Here is a 14,365-nt window from a genome sequence, read left to right as displayed (position 1 = left end):
TTTGTATATGTTTTTGCTCCTGTGCTTGTATATACTGTATATTTATTTCAGTATTTGTATATGTTTTTGCTCCTGTGCTTGTATATACTGTATATTTATTTCAGTATTTGTATATGTTTTGCTCCAGTATTTACTCCAGTGCGTGTGTATGTGTTTATTTCAGTATTTGTATATGTTTTTGCTCCTGTGCTTGTATATACTGTATATTTATTTCAGTATTTGTATATGTTTTGCTCCAGTATTTACTCCAGTGCGTGTGTATGTGTTTATTTCAGTATTTGTATATGTTTTTGCTCCTGTGCTTGTATATACTGTATATTTATTTCAGTATTTGTATATGTTTTGCTCCAGTATTTACTCCAGTGCGTGTGTATGTGTTTATTTCAGTATTTGTATATATTTTGCTCCAGTATTTACTCCAGTGCGTGTGTATGTGTTTATTTCAGTATTTGTATATATTTTGCTCCAGTATTTACTCCAGTGCGTGTGTATGTGTTTATTTCAGTATTTGTATATATTTTACTCCAGTATTTACTCCAGTGCGTGTGTATGTGGCTCAGTCGTGCCTGGACGCGTCGGGAGCGCGCATGTCAGGTCCGCGCGCTGCAGAGATCCTGCTCCTCAGCTCGGAGCTCACGATTAATCGCAGGGATGGTGTTGACAGCGCGAGGACGCTCCGTTTGCCATGTTTGAATAGATGACACGAGCGGCTGAAATTACACGGACACGGGACCCGCTCCGACAGAGCCCGGTCCAGGAAGACACGGGCCGAGGACAGCACAGCACACGGGACATTACTGATGGAATCCTCACTACTCGTCGCTAGATGGAGAAACCTAAAGGGTGGACTCGTTATAAATAATTAAAAATCATTTGCTGCTAACATATCCACAGAATGCATCTGCACCAGGTGCTGACGGGGGCGGTGAACCCGGGAGACTGCTGCTACTCGGTGGGAAGCGTCAATGACATTCCCTTCACGGTGAGCTCTGGTTTTATATTCCGTGTTTGAGCAGGATAACACCCACAGAGGCTAAGGAGCAGCAGCTAGCGGGATCCTGGATGACGGCTCTGGCTAGCTGCCTGGCTAACAGCGGCTAACGAGCTAAAGCGCTGGTTGTCCGGGTGATCGTTAGCCTCGTGCGGCACAGAGGCTGTGCTAGCCCCGCCTCTGCTCGAGCTCTGGGCTTCTGTGCGCGAGCTACACCGCTGTTACAAAGCTAACCGTTAGCCTCGGGTTTTCCGTTGTAGCGCTTAATATAATATCCATTGCAGTAGTATTAAGTTATTAAGACAGTAACGGCGAGTCTCTCAAATGACCTTTAGCTTGGTCCTGTAACGCCAGAATGACTGTAAGGGAATCCCTGTGCGCAGACAGAACATTATGGGGACAGTCGCCCAGGGGCACGCTCCATTCAGAATAAACACCGCGCAGATACAGGCACAGCGCGCGGGTCGTGCGTAAAAACTGCGCACTTCTCCACAACGCAAAGGCTGGTGTGTCTCCTGGTTGCAGAAGTAGCTAAGCTCGCTACCATTTGGTGTTAAATCCTCCAACGCGGATCATTAGCCCGCTGTCATCTCAGCATCAGCAGCGCGAGGCATGACGTAGAGAGCCATATATGGAGACATGAGCTAGAGGCACGGGTGTACGGGGTGAGGGGGTGCAGGGGGTCCTCTCTGGAGAGAATCTGAAAAATACACTGCCTGGCCAAAAAAATTAAAAAGCCGTACCTGGATTTAACTAAGCAACTAGGTAGAGCCTCCTCCGATTGATCAGATCTTGGTTCAGCAGCAGTCTGTGCTCAAAGAATGAGTTCAGCTGACTATCTGAATATACTGAATGACCAGGTTATTCCATCAATGAATGGATTTTTTATTCCCTGATGGCATGGGCATATTCCAAGATGACCATACCAGCATTCATTGGGCTCAAATTGTGAAAGAGTGGTTCAGGGAGCATGAGACATCATTTTCACACATGGATTGGCCACCACAGAGTCCAGACCTTAACCCCATTGAGAAATTGCGCAGCGGTCAGACTCTACAATCATCAATGCAAGGTCTTGGTGAAAAATTAATGCAACACTGGATGGAAATAAATCTTGTGACGTTGCAGAAGCGAAATCGAAACAATGCCATAGGAAATGTGTGCTGCAATCAAAGCTAAAGGCAGAACAACCAAATATTAGAGTGTGACGGGTTTTTTTTGGTGGTGATTTTTTTTTTTTTGGCCAGGCAGTGTAAGACGTGGGCGCATTTGGGGATGCTGGAGTTGAGCCAGTTCATCCATTTGGCACAGGTGGGCTCGGTGAAGACTTGAATATGAACGAATGTCTTTTGTAGCTGTCAGTCAAATGTCCAATTGTTTTAATGTAGGAAACACGTGACCGCTTTGACCCGTGCATATTCATTGGCTGTGTCGGTGTCAGGCGGCTGGCAGCATCACCTTGTTCTGTGTGGCTCATGTAGAGAGAGACAAGCCAGACCTGGTTTACACTGACAGCTGAGAGGTCTATAACACGGTGTGCTGCTGTGTGCGATGGTTATCTAAGATCAGAAGTGCCCGAGTCTATGGTCCTAGCCGGAAACCTGTAGTCCAGCAGCTGAAGTGTGGGGCAGATGAAGCACTGAGATATTGCTTTACTGGGCTGGACGAATCTGGGTGTATTTTGAAACACATGTCCATATGAATTCGGGTCCCTCACCAGTTGAAATCCTATAGTAGCAATACAACTTGTAATTCCTTTATTACTTATTAACTACGATCTTTTCTTGTCTTGATGATGTTTTTCAAATGATATTAAGGCAGTCTATCAGCAGCGGGCTACAATACGCTTAGTTAATGGTTAAGTATCGCATAAAACGTGAATGGACTTTAAAATGAACCACAAAAGAAATACCATGAAAGATTACACTGCATTTTATTTTTATATTTTGTGCTCTCTATATGTACTCAATATATACACCTCATATCTCCAGCCAGTTTCTAAGTACAGAAGAGACAGGGGTTGTCAAAGATATTGAAAATCAGATGCTAATCGGTACTAAAACTAGTATAAAAACTAGATAGACATTTGAGCAGGTATTGATACTAAAAATATTCATCTTTCCTGAATAGCTTTAGGATGATCTTGAACTGTATCAGAACAAGTATAAGACACATAGACTAGTACACGCCCATGCACCACTATAAAACCTAGGGATTACACACTGAGGGATTACACAGATATAAGGCCACAAGACAGTGCTACCATTTAATGTTGAAAATCACATTGTCTAAATAAATAGTATTTTTTATTCTCATCAACTTTCTCATTCAGGATATTTGCTAAATGTTGTAGAGTCTTAAGCTCTGCCATGTTCATGCTGTGAACTCCAATTCGGAGCTATTTATGCTGCCTACTACAGAGGTGTCAGAACACATTATATAAGCTACGCAGTATACAATATTTTATCTCCATTTGTGACCTGTGTTTGACAAAGAGAACAGCGTTTTACACAGATTTATACTGAGACTATGACGGAACAAGCGAACCATATTTTTGAATTAGTGTCAGTTATGGCCTTACTGAACAAAAAACACTGTTTACAGATTAAACATAGTTACTTCAATATAGTGTTCTCGCGATACTAAAATTTAAAACTCGACTTTGATACTACGGAACAGACGTGATGCTCGATAACGATTCCGATACCACGATGATAATAAAAAACACTCTTTCTTTAGACAATAAAATGTGCTTTTCAACATTAAATGGTAGTACTTTCTTTTATATTCCCATGTGGCTTTATATCTGTGTAATCCCTCAGTCGTCCAGTAGGTTCCATAGTGGTCCATGGGCTTGTACTAGTCTGTGTGTCTTATACTTGTTCTGATACAGCTCAAGATCATTCTAAAGATATTCAGGAAAGGTTCATTTCTGACCTGTGAATGTGACTTTTTTTTTAGTATCAATACCTGCTCAAATGTGTGTCTGTTACCAATTTTTGTTCAGCTTGTTTTTAGACTTTGTGTGCAAACTTAAACTATGGGGGGTCTCCTTTATTAATGGTAAAGACTGATTAAACATGTTATATATAAATCCTTGTTTTATAATGCTATCTTGAAAATAAACGATTAAAGATTACTCAGACATTCACGAATCACTCCAAAAACAACTGCAGAGGGTAAATGAGAACTGCAACTACTACAACAACAACTACAACATGGTTCAAAGCTCTAAAAATTGGCATTTTGCAAAACAAGTCTGATCTAAATTCTTTTGCATTGCTTCATAGTTTCACACATTCTTCAAAGTGTTTACCTCATTTTGTCTGTCTTCAGCTCTTCATTGTCAGACTTAACCCCATGCGGCTTCAAACAATGTTTCAGACCAGAACTAATAACAATTGAATTAAACTATTGTTGATATTCCATTGTTTATTTATTCTAGACTTCCTCTTATTCCCAGCATGCTTTGCTTTAGCTTGCTGCCCTTTCCGTAACCTCTCTTTGTTGTTTACATTCATATTGATTACTTGCAGTGTTGCAGTATTGTTATCATGGCCATGTAATCTAATAGGTACAGTGCTCATTCATTCACTTATGCAATCTTAAAGTAGTTTGTATAACATTCTGCATCCTGGGAAGAATAGGAAGGAACACTTACCCCAGAATGTTATAAGACTGTTCCCTCCTTCAAAACACACCTGGAGTTGTGTTTGTTTCATTCACACATGTTTGAGTAACTCTTTATTATTAGTCTGTACATCTTCAAAGCTCAAAATGCTCTGTTCCACCTTGTGAGGTCACGAAGTGGTAGTTTTGATGTTAACAACTGCCGTTTACCTTTTGTTCAATAGAGACTGGTAATTCCAGATCTGAAATCATCCAAATGATTCTAGTGAAGGTGTGTGGAGTTTAAAAACACTTCCTGTGTTACCACCATGACATCACAAGGTGGAGTGGAGTGTTTTCTGTTTGAGAGAAGAACTCAAAGAAAATGCAGGGTTTGTGTGTTAAACATGTGTGAAATAAACAAAGCACAACTCCAGGTCTGTCTGCGATGAGGAAACAGCATTACAACATAGATCAGAAAATATCATAATACTGGCTCTTTAACCATTGCAACATAGGATCAACGCCTTGGCAGAGGTTTTGCAATTTCAGTTTAATTGGTTTAATCTCACACCAAAGCACTTCCCAATTTATCCCTTAACTGTTTCACAGTGGGTGTGGCTTGTGCGTTCTCCAAGCAGGTGTCCTCCACAATGGATCAAAGCTGTTAACTGGCTTTGTGCCTAAGGGTCAGAGCAGAGGTCACAGAGGAAGAGGAGGAGGAGGAGGAGGAAGCAGCTGCATCTCCATAAAACAGAGCTCTTCTGTGTTAAAGCCAGGCCCTCATCACCACCACCACCATCATCATCATCATTAGGGCTGAACGATTTGGGGAAAAAGATCTAATTGTGATTTATGTTTTAATATTAGGATGCTTTTCAAACTAGTGTTGTTCAGACACTATTTATTAAAAAAATCAGAGCCGATACTTGGCCTTAGTGTATTGACCCATACCGATAATAGTCCGACAAAGGCTACTCAATTTTGTTACAGCACAAGAACAAAAAATAACTATAGTAAAAGACTATCTCTAAAGAACATCGAAAAAGTCATTGTTGGCGCTGTTGTCATGTGATCGCTGTTGACTGTTAGCGCTGTTGTCCTGTTAGCGCTGTTGTCCTGTTAGCGCTGTTGTCCTGTTGCCGCTGCTGTTGTGTTATTGCTAGCACTGTTGTCAGATTAGTGCTGTTGTTGTGTTAGTGCTGTCGTCATGTTAGCGCTGTCTTTGTGTTAGCGTCGTTGTTGTGTTACCGCTGTGGTGTTAGCGCTATTGTACTATTAGTACTGTTGTTGTATTATCGCTGTCATCATGTTAGCGCTGTTGTCGCGATATCGCTGTTGTGGTGTTAGTGCTGCTGTTGTGTTATCACTGGCATCATGTTATCACTGTCGTCCTGTTAGCATTGTTGCTGTGTTAGCGCTGTTGTTGTCTTAGCTCTGTTGTCGTGTTAGCTTTATTATCGCGTTAGCACTGTTGTCGGGCTGCATTCTCCGTAGTTATTTTACCAAGTTCAGCGTACACTCCAAAGGCTAAATGAAGGTATCAAAGCGCTAACATAAATGTCTTTCCTGTCATTGTTAGTGTGTTTTAAGTGTCTGCAGAGCCTCCACAGTCTATGTTTAACCTGCTCTGGGCGTTAGCATTAGCAGTAGCCACAAACGTCAACAGCGGCAGTGCTCACATCTATGGGTCCTCATTCTGGAGAGTAGTATTGGATCGGTGACTTGGTTTGAGTACTCGCTAATACGATACCTGAAAAATGTGTAGGATTAGAGCTTTTACAGATACCAGCGTCGGTATCGAAACAACACTAGTTCAAAGTTCACATTTTAAACACGTGTGGAAGAATTGACAGACTGAAATATGAACTGATAAATTAATCCAAGAATCACATTTCAGAACGTGTTTGTACAGATCCACACTACAGGGTGAGCAGCTTTCATGCAGAATAAGACCCCATGGAGACACAGGGAGGGCATCTGACGCACAGGGACATTTCAGAACATGTTTGTACAGATCCACACTACAGGGTTAGCAGCGTTTATACAGAAATAGACAGGAGATTATGGTGTTTGTGGATGAAATGATGCTACTTCAATAACTACAGCCTTTGCCATTTACTAATTGCGTTCATTCATATTACGATTTCGATTAATCTCCCAGCCCTAACCATCGTCTTCATCATCTTCATCATCATCACCATCAGAAACATGTGTCCTAGGGCAGAGCAGGAGACATGTCCAGTGCTGTTACGGTCAAGTCCACCCTCGTAGCTATAGGTCACTTAGTCAGGTCAGTCATATCGAACACAGCACTGCGTGGGTTAAATAAACAGCAGCACTGCTTCATAGCTTTGAATTGAATCGGAAATTATACGGAACATTTTTATTATGACGATGGTGATTTTGAAAGTTTTAACTGCACTGTGTTACATTTCCTGTGGTGGGTCCGCCAACAGCTTGTCTCCATGGGGATGCTATGCTTTTTACCTAGAATATTCAGCAGCATACAGCATTATATTTATTTGTTTCTATGGAGACAAGCAGGTAATGCCAAAAGTCCAAGTTGTAGAGAGTTGACCCCGTTCGCAATAATTTTAGTTTTTCAAGCAATAATTTTTGAGCAATAAAAATCCTGGATAACTGAATAAATGCAAGACGGATAAGTTAATACTATTAGGGGTCCAAGAAATTGTTTATCGTGATAAAAGGGATTGACAATAATCGTTTGTGGGACATTTTATATAATCGTGATAATCGGCAACAAAGATAATTGCCATTTTATCACCAGAATGTGCAGAAAAAAAAGATTTTTCAGGGGTTCAGAGTCTTAGGGGCCCAAAACTGGACCCTCTTCCTATTAATTTGTTTTACAGGGGGCCCATGTGATGCTTATTGCCCCGGGCCTCCAAATTTCCGGCGACGGCACTGCTCATCCATAATATTCTCTGTTAAAGTTATAATTATGCAACAACTTCATCATTATTGTGTTATAATCGTTAATCGCAATTATTTTGGCCATGATAAACGTAAAATTTCAATATGGCTAAATGCTATACTATGGAACATTCAAAGCCCCTGCTGCCACTGTCACCAAAGTTCACCCTATAGTAAAAGGTTTATGTGTAGCCTCGTGTGCATAATGCGTTTGTAATGTGAAAACTCCCTATGCATTAGTTTATTTCAAACATTCAGACTGTAAACACAAATGAATATGAAAGATGCTGTACTAAGCTGTAAGTTTAAATACTGTCGAAAAAGGAGTGGGAACAAGAAGAACGTTTTTAATCCTACCCCTTTCCTCATTATAAAATATTCAGTTTCCTGTTATGTGTTAATAGCTCAAAAATTCACAAAAAAAACCCAAAAAACAAACATGCAAATTTGGATATTGTTCATCAGTGTCTTCATTAATTATGTCACACTTTGACAGTTTCAAACCGACGGTCAAGTTGTTCAATAATTTGGCTCCAGAAATAGAGATACATGAACTTTTGTCTGAAATGTGGGTATAAAGTTGACATCACTCCTGAGATTGTAGACCACATGTGTCAAACTCAAGGCCCGTGGGTCAAATGCAGCCCGCCATGTCATTTTATGTGGCCCGCGACAAAGTAAATTTAAAGGTATGACTGTTTTAAAATGTCACTTTATCATTAGATCCACAATTAAACAGCCATTTTTTTCATATCAATGCAAATCCATCTGCAAAATTTGTAACTTGAATAAGTAATAAATATAGAAATGGTTAATTAACAAGATAAAAACGTAGTGACATTTATCTTACAGTTACATCTGGCCCTTTGAGAGCTCTTCAGGAAAATGAGTTTGACGCCCCTGTTGTAGATGGAGTTTAGTGCTTTGTTCATTGATTCTGCAGAAATCCATCATGTTTTTCAGTACCCTGTGATATTTTGGACGCACCATGCCTGTCCCTGATTGGCTAATCCACCTGTCAATCACGCCCACTTGAAAACAGGAAGAGTCACCGCTGATCAGACTCACATCTTTGTACAGTAATGAAGAAGTGTGTAGTCTGGATCCCAGGCAAAAAAAAAAGGCTTAAAATGTTCAGTTTCCCGTCAAGTGTTACTAACTCACATATTCAGACATCAAGGTCCATTCTTTATATTTCACGATCAGTACTGTATCAACTTATCGTTCAGTATATTTTAGATGGAACAATCATTTTTGGGGAGGAGGAAGACCCAGGACGTGCTGGAGGGCCTGTTTCTCCGCTGGCCGGGGAACGTCTTGGCGTCTCATCAGAGGAGCTGGAGGAAGTGTCTGGGGTGTGGGAAGTCTGGGAATCCCTACTTAGACTGCTGCCCTGGACGTTCTTTTTGCACTAGCGGGACAATTTTGGTGATTTTTCTATTCTAAGATACGAGCTGTAAAGGATTGAATTACGAACTTCTATCACTCATTATAGATACATTTTTTAACAATATTCTACATTTTGAATACTTTTTGGGGGCTATTTCTGTTTTATGGCTTGTTTTCAGTATTATCATTTATCGTCTATATGAGCCTAATCATGCTTGGACATTGTTTCAAATCATTACATAATTTGACACCAAAATGTGGGTATAACGTGCTGTATACTCGTGAAAATGGTTTTGTGTATATATTTTGGAAAAGAATTCTGTTGCGCTCTGAACATAATTTGAACACTTTTAATATTCTGCAAGTCCCTGAACCTGACCGACTTTCATTAGCGTGATCAAGCTAACAAGATCTGTTGACCTGTCTTATCCCTTTCTTCTGTAAATGATTGGCCAAACAAACATTTTTATAGTCGTTTGCCCCTATCTCAGCACAAAAGCAAAGATAAGACTGCGCACCTTCAAATATCTCATCTGAAAAAGCGAAAGAGGAAGAGGCTCAAATGTTTTATATGGTCTTTAAAAGCTGACAGTACGAGACAGATGGCCCCTTGTCACGGGTCCAGCGCCCTCTGTGGAGCTTTCAGATGTGCCGAGCCGTGCCCTTGAGAAATACAGCTTCAATGGTTTTCAAATCTCATTAGCAGAGGAATAATTACACTGTGTTGGTTAATTTTTGGGGATTAAATATACTCCGTTTAAATATGTGAAGAAGCAGATTCGTAGTGACCAATAGACCAATACAGTCAAATGAAGCTCATCGAGGCTAGAGCAGTTATAGCAGCCAATTTGGAGCCAAGTTCCATATTTGGAACTCAGACCGCGAGTATCATAGCAACCAAAGAGCCAATCTAGAACGAGGCTGTTGAACCCGCACCCCTGGTTTACCTTGGGGAAAGAACGCTCCTGATTTGTCTGTTATCAATGTTCATATCTTGATTTACTGACACAATAGCGAAATAAAATCACCAGGATCATGTAATACGAACATTTTAAAACCAAAATGACGAGTCTGACAGACAGAGGGGCGACAGTTTTCTATTGTAAAGTGAATTGGAGCCAAAGTCGATGGAGCTGGATGAGCGCCCATGTTCACTTCTTATATAGAATGCGACGGCTAGCAGGTTAGCAATGTCCATTTATATATACAGTTTATTTAATGACCACAGTCAAGTTAGAAACTGCATTGTAATGGTACCATCCAATGAATGAACGTGGAATGCACTGATCTGATACTAGTATTGGATATTGGCCCCGATACTGAAACATTTACTGGATCAGATATCAGTTTCCAAATATTAGTTCAGTCGATATTCTGGTTGGACATGTAAATCGATGTAATAAGGCTATTTCCGAGCCATAATGTTTGAACTTTTATTTTTTAGTTGTTCAGTTGTTGTCTGGATCAGTTTTGGCTTATTTTATTTTTGTTTTAAGGAAATAAATGCGGTTTTCAGTCCCTGCACTGGTATCGGGGGATATCGAGGATCGAAATCAGTATCGGAGCTGAAAAAGGTGGATCGGTGCCTCCCTAAATGAAAGTATCAGCACATTATAGTTTTTATCGTGGTTACTTCATATTGTGGCAGAGTGGTTGTGTTTTTGATTGTGGGTTTAATCATAGACAGATAAAGCGGATACACTAGCTTCAATGCTAACGCTGTAAAATGCTCGATACCATATAGTCCTGGAAAATAGACGGGAGTGGACAAAGAGGTCTCTTGTCCCGGGCCCCAGGTTTTTTAGGGGCCCAGAATTGGACCTTCATTCTATTAATTTATATTAAAGGGGGCCCATGTAAGACTTTTTGCCCCGGACCCCCAAATTTTCTGGCGACGGACCTGAATATAGATAATAGAAAATGCGATTACAGTTATTTTAATAATAATTACGAATCACAAATAAGTTATTCCCACGTATGGTTCCTAGCCGTAGTCGAGGTTAATTTCAGTTTGCAGAATGTGAAACACCGCGGCCTCCAAAGCGCTCTAGAGTTCCCTCCCATATTACATCGCCATCATCTGAACGGCCTCGTCTGCCAGATTCTGGAAGGTCACGTCTCACTCACAAAGCCGTTTATGCAGTTTTAAATGAGTCTTTGAACGCTCGGAGTCGGGGCTGTGTTTGCGAAGCCTCAAACGGATCCGAGGAGCCGTTCGGATAAAAATAACCTCGGCTTCAGTCTGAGATGCCACATGAATATTTCAGTAATACTCTGCTCTATGTACTCACTGCTAACCGAGGGCACTGCTGCGACTGCCACTGACCCGCCCGTTTTGTTAAACTTAAAACTCGATTTCGATACTGGCGTCTTTGTGTCTTATACTTGTTCTGACTCAGCTCAAGATCATTCAAAAGCTTCAGGAAAGGTTCATTTCTGCGACGCGAATGTGACTTTTTTAGCATCGATAGCTGCGGAAAATGAGTATCTAGTTTCGATACTAGCTTTAGTTTTTGGATTTTTGATATTTTTTGCCAAACACAGGCTAGTTGAGTTGGCTTTTTGTTGATTTGCTCATGTTTAGTTTGTGGTTAAGTTGAATAAAAAGTCTATTTTGCAGAATAGGTCTGCTTTAAGTTTTGATAAGTCTTACAGCAATATTCTTTTTTAAAATTTCGTTGCGCTATCATTTCAAATCTCCGCACACAGCAAGTTTTTTTAATATCATGCAGGTTTTCGTTGGCAGTGACCTAGTTAGAAACCAGAGTTAAAAATACAGGGTTTCATATCTTCTCTTTATAATATCTATATCTATATCTATGAACGCTCCCACACGCTGAAGCGGCGAAGCAGGTTTGACGAAACGGCTCGTCATGATGTTATAATGAGTCTTTAGTTTGAGTTTGAATGTGGCACTAACGCAGCACCTGGGACAGTTACATATGCAAAGCTTCAGATGTGTGAGCGGCTAAAAATAGAAAACCTGAAAATGATGTCGCTCACGGAGGAAGAGAGAGAGAGAGAGGCAGGTGGCATAGAGGGAGGGAGATGAAGGGAGAGAGAGAGAAAGCGGGAGTGGCATAGAGAGAGGGAGCGAGAGAGAGGCAGGTGGCATAGAGGGAGATGGAGGGAGAGAGAAAAGACAGAGGGGGATAGAGGAACAGAGAGAGGGTGATAGAGCAAGAGATGGAGAGGGGCATAGAGAGGGAGGGGAGAGAGAGAGAAAGGAGAGGTGGATAAAGGAACGTGATAGAGGAAGAGCTGGAGAGAGACGGAAGGAAGGAGGGAGAGGGGCATAGAGGGAGGGAAAGAGAGAAAGACAGGGAGTGGTACAGAGGGAGGGAGAGAGAGGCAGGTGGCATGGAGGGAGAGAGACGGAGGGAGTGGCATACAGGGAGGGAGAGAGAAAGGACAGAGGGGGATAGAGGAACAGGGAGAGGGTGATAGATGAAGAGATGGAGAGGGGCATAGAGGGAGGGAGTGGCAGAGAGGGAGGGAGAGAGAGAGAGAAAGGAGAGGTGGATAAAGGAACATAGGGACGGTGATAGAGGAAGAGCTGGAGAGAGAAGGAAGGAGGGAGAGAGAGGGAGAGGGGCATAAAGGGAGGGAAAGAGAGAAAGACAGGGAGTGGTACAGAGAGAGGGAGGGAGAGAGGGAGAGGCATAGAGATAGGGAAAGAGAGAGGGGGGCATAAGGAGAGAGAGGGATAGAGGAAGAGATGTAGAGAGAAGGAAGGAGGGAGAGAGAGGGGCATAGAGGGAGGGAGAGAGGAACTGGCATAAAGGGAGGGAGAGAGAGAGAGGGAGCGTCATAGAGGAGGTAGAGAAAGAGGGGAGCATAGAGGGAGAGACAAAGGAGAGGAACAGAGAGAGGGTGATAGAGGAAGAGATGGAGAGAAAGAAGGAAGGAAGGAGAGAGGGAGAGGGAGGGAGCGCAAAAGAGAGGGGCATCGAGAGACCGAGATAAAGAGAGAGGAGAGAGAGAGAAAGGGAGAGAGGGGTTGGAGGAAGAGTCGGGAGAGGGAGAGAGAATTTTTAAGCAAACGAGAAAGCGATAGAGAGAGGAGGATGGGGTGAGGGGTGGGCTGAAAGAAGAGTTGGGGAGAGGGTTAGGGAGAGAGGGCTTAGTGAAAGACGTGGAGAGATGGATTGAGGAAGTAAGGGAGCGATAGAGAGGGGAGGATAAAGAGAAGATGCTGTGGAGAGGGCTGGGTGGAGAAAGGGAGCAGGGGAGAAAGAGGGAGAGCACTGACCTCGCAGCAGTAGCCGTGGCTTTGTTTACATTTTTGGTCATTGACTTCACTGTGATTGGTTAAATGCACCTGTCACTCACTCAATGGGCCAATAGGAAGAAGGGTTGGAAAAAGCGTCTTTGTTTGAGCATGAAGCTGCAAAATAGTGGCTCACAATAACATATCAATCACTGTTAGTTTTTGTTACTTATCGTGCTAGATTCTGTCATAATTTTTTCCCAACTGAAGGAGTGTAAATCCATCTTTATACACACTCGAGTGGGTGTTTGCCTAAAGTGTTGTATTAAAGTGAATACGCAGACGAATATCAGTTTATTGTGCAGTTTGTAAATGTCATCATTAGACCTGTCATGATAGAAGTTCCATGAAGTAAATATAGACGATAAATAACAATATTGAAACTAGTTTATGCCACTGACGCAACGACCCAAGAGCAGATTTAAACCACAAAAACTATTATAAATCTACAATAGTATTCAAAAATAATGATCTTTATTAGTTTAGTTAGTTGTTTGGTTTAGTTTGCATCTGTATTGAGTCAGACAAGTTAATAATTCAAACTTTTGCTTCTTAAATTTTATCACATGGCCAAAAATAACCAAAAAATTCCCAGTAGAGCAAAAAAAAATTGATCCAGCTTTATATACTGAGCGATAAATCGATGTAGTAATTTTCGTGACAAGCCTTGTGATTAATACACTCAACAAGTACACATAAAGTTACAAAACCATTGGGTGATTTTGCCTATTGAGTAAAGTTGGGTTTGACAGGACAGAGATTTCACAATGAAAGTTTCACTTGTGTTTTAGTGACCATATTTACCACACCCATAGATGATAAAGATTGACAGATGGGGATTTTCATGGCCGATGCCGATACCGATCCAGGGAAATCAATGGCCAATAAGCCCTGCCGATATTTTGGGGCTGATATATATGGACTATTTTGATTACTTCCCCTAAATAGTTATGTAAATGTACTACAAACTCCCCTCAGACCCCTATACAAGAGCTGTGTAATCACGTTTGTGCAAATATCTCTTGGTATCAAAGTGTCAGTATAAAGATTTGTGTGTATTTTTTAGGCAGTAAATCGACCAAAACATAATATCGGCATTGTTACATACATGTTATAATAAATGTATATAATTACTCGCTCAACTTCACAGATATAAGGGAGAATTTGTG

At 41.4% G+C, this 14,365-nt stretch overlaps 1 protein-coding gene across 1 annotated transcript in view; it reads left to right on the top strand.

Annotated features, from left to right (window-relative positions):
- Window positions 1–820: 820 nt before the first annotated feature.
- Window positions 821–14,365, top strand: part of dmxl2 (Dmx-like 2) — a 125,497-nt gene continuing 111,952 nt past the window's right edge. Inside the window, exon 1 of the mRNA XM_055230928.1 lies at window positions 821–982. Within this exon, the coding sequence (XP_055086903.1) occupies window positions 896–982 (87 nt within the window). The 5' untranslated portion in view covers window positions 821–895. The remainder of the gene's footprint in view (window positions 983–14,365) is intronic.

Source organism: Periophthalmus magnuspinnatus, chromosome 3, assembly GCF_009829125.3.
Source record: "Periophthalmus magnuspinnatus isolate fPerMag1 chromosome 3, fPerMag1.2.pri, whole genome shotgun sequence".
NCBI lineage: Eukaryota > Metazoa > Chordata > Actinopteri > Gobiiformes > Gobiidae > Periophthalmus > Periophthalmus magnuspinnatus.
The sequence above is the reverse complement of the archived record's forward strand: the minus strand, read 5'-3'. Positions and strand labels throughout refer to the sequence as shown.